General features: G+C 57.2%; 1 protein-coding gene across 2 annotated transcripts; it reads left to right on the forward strand.

Annotated features, from left to right (window-relative positions):
- The first annotated feature begins 355 nt into the window (after positions 1-355).
- RHOC (ras homolog family member C) lies at positions 356-6,318 on the forward strand. Of its 2 annotated transcripts, none has more exons than XM_015148464.2 (5): positions 356-405; positions 3,640-3,802; positions 4,326-4,446; positions 4,754-4,884; positions 5,727-6,318. In XM_015148464.2, exons 2-5 carry the CDS (start codon positions 3,647-3,649, stop codon positions 5,898-5,900), a joined length of 582 nt encoding a protein of 193 aa, XP_015003950.1. In that variant the 5' UTR covers positions 356-405; positions 3,640-3,646; the 3' UTR covers positions 5,901-6,318. The 2 variants fall into 2 exon arrangements, with proteins under 2 accessions (XP_015003950.1, XP_015003958.1); XM_015148472.3 differs by lacking the exon at positions 356-405 and adding an exon at positions 2,166-2,396.
- Positions 6,319-6,360: the final 42 nt, after the last annotated feature.

Below are 6,360 nucleotides of genomic sequence, written 5' to 3' on the forward strand. Positions count from 1 at the left end.
CTGATTGGCCACAGGAGGGCAGCAGCGGCCCTTCCTGACCCCACCCCGAGCACTCTTAACTTTCCCGACGCCGGTCCTCCCCTAGGGGCTGGAAGGTTGGGCAGAGTGAGTTCACCCAGGTAGTGCTGGCCCCGCTCGCCCGGCTCCTCCGCAGTCCCGGAATAACCCCGTGGCCCTCCCCTACCTGGCGGAGTGGACGCCCCCGGCCCCAGGCCTGCGGACCAGGGAAGCGGCGGCCGCCCTGCGCGGGGCCGGGGCGGGCCGAGCCAAGGGCCGCCCCCAGCCGACCCTCCCCCTGCCGGGCCCGCCCTCCCCGCCGCGGAGCTGGAGGAGGGCGGGGCGGGGCCCTGGGGTCAGTCTGAGCCTCAGGCACCGGCCGCGCAGCTGGAGGCGGCGGAACCGAAGGTACCCTGGGCCGGGGCTGCGGGCAGCGGGGCGTCTTGGGAACTCGTCCCCGGGAGAGCACTTTGCCTTCCTCTCTGGGCCGGAGATCGAGGCCCGTGCAGGGAGGGGGCTTCGGCCTGGGCTTGGACCCCGTTCCCTCCCTGCGGAGTCGGCATCCGGGCTGGGCGGGGGTCGGCCGCGTCGGCACCTCCCCGGGCTGCAGCGAGGGGGCCCGGACTTGCTGGCAGGGGCTCTCGCCTCCTGAGGTCCGAGTCGGAGCCCCTTCCCCTCTCCTTCCAGCTTCCTGGAACCTGCCCCGCCGGGTGAGGGGCGAGGGAGCCTCAACTCAGACGCTCCAGCCCCCAGGGCGGGCGGCCGCAGGGGACCTAGAGTGGGATGGGGTGGGAATTCCTCCAGGCCAGGAGGGAGGCATGGCGGGAATAGGGGCGGGATGTGACCATTGGGACCTGCCACTGTTCGGCAGGGTCTGGACGCCGCCCTAGACGGTTCCTGGAGCCCGCTTGTGTTGAGGATAAGGGAGATGGGGAAGGATCCAACTGTGTGTGTGTGTGTGTGTGTGTGTGTGTGTGTGTGTGTGTGTGTGTGTGTGTGTGTGTGTGTGTGTGTGTGTGTGTGTGTGTGTGTGTGTGTGTGTGTGTGTGTGTGTGTGTGTGTGTGTGTGTGTGTGTGTGTGTGTGTATCCTGGGGTTTTGGGGCTGGGATCCTGAGGCCGAGTCCCACCCTCACTCTGGTTTTAAAGTTGAGAATGAGGTATCTCCTGGTATCTCCAGAACGGATTCCTTCCCTAGGTGTAGGGTGGGTCAGCAAAGTCAACCGGCCGCTCTGGATCATCTGGGAATTCAAGAGAGCGGTTGGAGAGAGATCTGGTGTATCCACACTGTCTTGTCTTGGGGAAGGCCCCAGAAGTTCCAGGCTCCATTCCAGGACCTGTGTGGGGCTCAGTTGCCCCTCTTAAGGGGTCAGTGGGACAGTCCCTCTGGGGCTGCCTCCCATAGGGAGTTATCCATGCCATCTTGGCCTTGGGCCTAGTGTCCTGGCCTGGCCTGGGCTGCCTGCTGTTCCGGCCCAACCATAGCCTGGAGGGAAGGTCTTCTAATTGAGCTGGAGGCTCCAGGTCCCTTAACGCATGCCTCAACCCCAGGCTTCTGTCCTCTGCCTCTTTCCACTCTGGTGCCATCTGAATTACCCTGCTGGGGGGACAGCAGTGACATACTCATGCCTAAGTGACTGGCTTTCACCCCAGTAGTGATTGCCCTCCAACACTGCCCACCCCAGGGTGGGGCTACCCCAGCCCATCTTTACAAAACAGGGCAAGGTGAACTAATGGAGTGGGTGGAGGAGTTGGAAGAAATCCTAGCGTCAGTCACCTGGATAGAATTCCCGAGGAACCCTCTTTTTGGAGGGTGGTTTCCATTTCTGGAGGCTATCTGCCGGCAGGGTGAAAGCCTTCTTGCTTGTCTTCTGGGGAATCAGAGAGAGTCCATTTTCTGGTGGGAAGAGTGTGGCTGTGTACTTTGAACTCCTGTAAATTCTCTGACTCACGTCCACAAAACCGACAGTTTTGTGAATGTGTGTGGAGGCAAGGGAAGGGCCACCTAGGATCTGCTGTTGAAGGGAACAGGCCTGGGGCTGGAGGATTCGTTTCCTAAAGGGCAGTGTGAGGTGGTGGCGGGGTGTGGGGAGTAGAGGCCTTCAGTCAGCCCAGTTTGACAGGATGTGGGACTGAGAGAAAAAGCTAGGTTTGAAGCCGAGATCAGGTTACCGTCGCTTTCTTAACTGCTCCCTGCCTGGTTGGTGCTGGGACTGGCCCTCATTTGTCTCTTCTTTTGGGACTCCTCCCAACCCAGACTCTAGCCCCCTCCCCCTTCCCAACAGCCTTGACTTCATCTCAGCTCCAGAGCCCGCCCTCTCTTCCTGCAGCCTGGGAACTTCAGCCGGCTGGAGGCCGGTTCCCCTCCCCAGGGAAGGAGGAAGTGAGGGAAGCTGCGAAGGTGTGATGAACTGTGCAGATGCTCGCCGTGTGTGCTGGGGGTGGGGGACACTTGGAAGCCCGGGAAGCTGACTCCTTGCCCTGAGTCACAGGGAGGGGTGGGCAGGGCCTGTGGGTGAGCTGGACCAAGGGAGGAAGGGACTGTTCCAGAGTGGGTGGAGGTGATTCCCTGGTGGATTCTTCTCAGTCACTGTGCTGTGGTGGATGTGTGGCTCCCTACAGTGTGGTCATTGTCCCCTGCCAGGGGCTGAGTGACCCAGTGTTGCTGGCAGGCCCAGGAGGAAGGGGGGAGGAAGGCAGCCTGCCCAAACTCGAGCTGTGGGCACTGCTGGGACTGAGCCTCCTTTGTATGACTTGGGGCTTTGGGGACGGGGTGGGGTGGACCAGGGAAGCTGGCTGGCTGCTGCCCCTGTCCTCTGGGTTTCCCTGCTTCTGCTCTCCTTCCTACCGCTGAGGTGACATGTCGAAGAGGCACGGCTTTGAGTCACACAGTCCTGCTATGGATGCTATCCCTGCCGCTTATAAGCCACAGCTCTGAATCTGTCTTAACCTCATTGAGCCTTAGTTTCCTAGTTTGTCAAAATGGAAAGTACACCATCTACCTCCCAGGCATCTGGGGACCAAAGGAGATAATTCCTGCCAAAATGCCCGACAGAGTGCCTGGCACCTAGGGACTCTGTAACTATTCTTCCTTTACCCACCTACCACCTGGTAGCTGGTTCTGCTACTCTGGTCCTAGAGAGGGACTCCTTATTTGTGACTGGACAGGTATGACTTGTGCTGAGGGACAATCTGTTCTAGATTGGACCTTAGAGATTATTAAACTGTAAATGCATCAAAATCCTGGTAGCCAATGAAGTCTGACTTGAAACCCTGATGTGTGAAGTAGATAGAAGCTTGCTCCCTGGACGTCCCGCATCCCTGAGCAGCTCTTTAGCTACCTGGAGTCCCCAAGTTGGCAAGTGGATTAGATTGAAACTCATGTTTTCCAGCTCCCAAGTGGGGTCATCATCCACCTCCCACCACTGTATTCTAACCCATCGAGGGAGACCTGTCCCTGACCCAGAGATTAGGAATTTCGAGCTCTGTTGTTGCACAATTGGTGTTTGGCCAGAAGATGCCTGAGCAAGCCCCCTGTCCCTTTGCTAGAGGCCTCGGTTTCCAGGAAGGTTTGAGGGCCCTAGAGAAGTGTTTTTGGACTTTAATGGCTTTTCCTCAAATCCTCAATACCTCTTTCCTGGCAGCCCCACCATGGCTGCAATCCGAAAGAAGCTGGTGATCGTTGGGGATGGTGCCTGTGGGAAGACCTGCCTCCTCATCGTCTTCAGCAAGGATCAGTTTCCGGAGGTCTACGTCCCTACTGTCTTTGAGAACTATATTGCGGATATTGAGGTGGACGGCAAGCAGGTGAAGGCAGAGATGCCCTTCCCACCCGACCCTGATCCCCGCCCCCAGTCACTGAATGACCTAGTATGTCCTTCCCCACTCCTACCCCTGTCCTTGTGTCATTCTCCCTGCTGGAACCAGTAAAAGTTAGGAAGTATATCTGCAGTCTTAAAAAACCTGGATATACTTTCTGGTTCTCCCACAGACTGGCTCTGTAACCTGGGCCGAGTCCCTTTGCCTCTGGGTTTAAGCTCCCCCACCTGCAAAATGGGGATGATGGTAAGACCTCCCTCAAAGGGTTGTCGTGAGAATTAACCAAAATAATGGTGCTCACAGTGGCAACTCAAGGGTCAAACACGTGTCTTAGCTTTCTTTAACAAACTGACCTAATTTATGTTGTGGGACAGTGATTAATACAATGCCTGGCACATAGCAGGTACTCAATAAAGAAGTTCAGTGAGCCCAAAGAACAGTGGTTTCAGAGGACCTTTGGGTGGCAGGGTTGGGGCCCTCAGGCCAGCTACTCACTGGCCTTGTGTGTCAGGTGGAGCTGGCTCTGTGGGACACAGCAGGGCAGGAAGACTATGATAGACTGCGGCCTCTCTCCTACCCGGACACTGACGTCATCCTCATGTGCTTCTCCATCGACAGCCCCGACAGCCTGGGTGAGGAGATTGGAGGGAGGGGACTGAGAACCCCTCGGAATCAGCCAGAGGTGTCGTGCCTTGGCCTGTCTTCAGTCATCTTCAGAGATGGGGGGTGGGGATGCAGGGGAGCACTCAGGCCCTGCTGGTCTCCTTTACTGTGGTAACTGGCCCTCTGAAGGCATACTGCTCTTGAGGTTTTGAGCTGTGAAAGGGACCATCATGCTGAATGGCTTCTAAGATTCTGCTGTGGGAAGATGAGGGCCCCCCAGGGGAGCTTTCTAGCTTAAGTGGAGGCACCGACACCTGTTGGGGCATGTCTGCACAGAAAACATTCCTGAGAAGTGGACCCCAGAGGTGAAGCACTTCTGCCCCAACGTGCCCATCATCCTGGTGGGGAATAAGAAGGACCTGAGGCAAGATGAGCACACCAGGAGAGAGCTGGCCAAGATGAAGCAGGTGGGTGCGGCTGCCAGGCTGGAGCCCCTGGGGAAGAAGGCACCCTCTGAGGGGTTGCAGACGGGCAAAGGGAGCTTCTTTCCAGCTACTGCCATGTGTTAGGGGAGATGGTAATATCTCCTGGTGAGGGAGGACCCGTAGGGTTGTGTCTGATGAGGCATCAGAGAATGAAGTGACTTGTCCAAAGTCACTTGGCATTTTTATTTATTCCAGTTAATTGTCCATTCTGTTTAGAATTGGGACTATTAAGATGATTAAGAAAATCTGCCCTCGGGGAGACAGCTTATGTTCGGGTACCCAGGCTGTGCCATCACAGTGCCCCTGGGGGAGGTGTAGGGTGATGTGGATGTGGGAACGAGGGCAAGCATTGTGTAAATGGCTGGAAGAAGGGATGAGAGAGCTGGCTTATTCAGGGACCTAAGTGGCTCTCTAGCCAGAGCACTAGACTTCATTAGAGAAAGCTGTCAGGGTAAGAAATGCAGATAATTAAGGCAAAGTTTCAAAGTGGGGAGATGTTAGGTCTGTGTGTTAGACAAATAATTCTGACTGGAAGAGTGAGGATGGAGGCAGAGCAGTCAGGAGGTGGGAGGCGCTCATTCAGACAAGAGAACTGGGGGCTGTGTGTGGGAGGAGGTGGGGCTGAATGGGAATGGAGGGAGGGACCGGAGGGATTTTTGGATCCCTGGCCCAGAAGCTGCCCAGGGTAGCTGGGGCCTGGGTGCTTTTTTTGGGTCAGGACTGGAGGCGGCGGCATTTGTTCCAGCTGCTACACTTATGGGTGAGGCAGGAGAGGTTCATGTAGTCACCAGCTTCCTTTGACCCCTCATCTTCTGTCTTCTCAGGAGCCCGTTAGGTCTGAGGAAGGCCGGGACATGGCGAACCGGATCAGCGCCTTTGGCTACCTTGAGTGCTCAGCCAAGACCAAAGAGGGAGTGCGGGAGGTGTTTGAGATGGCCACTCGGGCTGGCCTCCAGGTCCGCAAGAACAAGCGCCGGAGGGGCTGTCCCATTATCTGAGATCCCCAAGGCCTTTCCAAACATGCCCCCTCCCTTCAACAGGGGTACAGAAATTATCCCCCTACAACCCCAGCCTCCTTAGGGCTCCATGCTGAAGGCTCCCCTTTTCCGTTCCCTCCTGCCCAGGACTGCATTGAGGTTTCCTAGCCCTGAGGTGGTGGGGTGGTGCGGGCCCTCCCTCCCAGTGCTCTGGGAACCAGGCCTATGCCCTGCCCTTCCTCAGGGCCCCTGGGGCTCTTGCCCCTTTGACCTTTCCCAAAGGATGGTCACACACCAGCACTTTATACAATTCTGGCTCACAGGAAAGTATCTGCAGTAGGGGACCCAGAGTCCCAGGCCCCTGGAGTTGTTTTTGGCAGGGGCCTTGTCTCTCACTGCATTTGGTCAGGGGGGCATGAATAAAGGCTACAGGCTCCAACGTGTGTGGCAGCTTCTGGTCTTTCCCTCTGGGTGCTTAGTG

This window comes from Macaca mulatta, chromosome 1, assembly GCF_049350105.2.
Source record: "Macaca mulatta isolate MMU2019108-1 chromosome 1, T2T-MMU8v2.0, whole genome shotgun sequence".
Lineage (NCBI taxonomy): Eukaryota > Metazoa > Chordata > Mammalia > Primates > Cercopithecidae > Macaca > Macaca mulatta.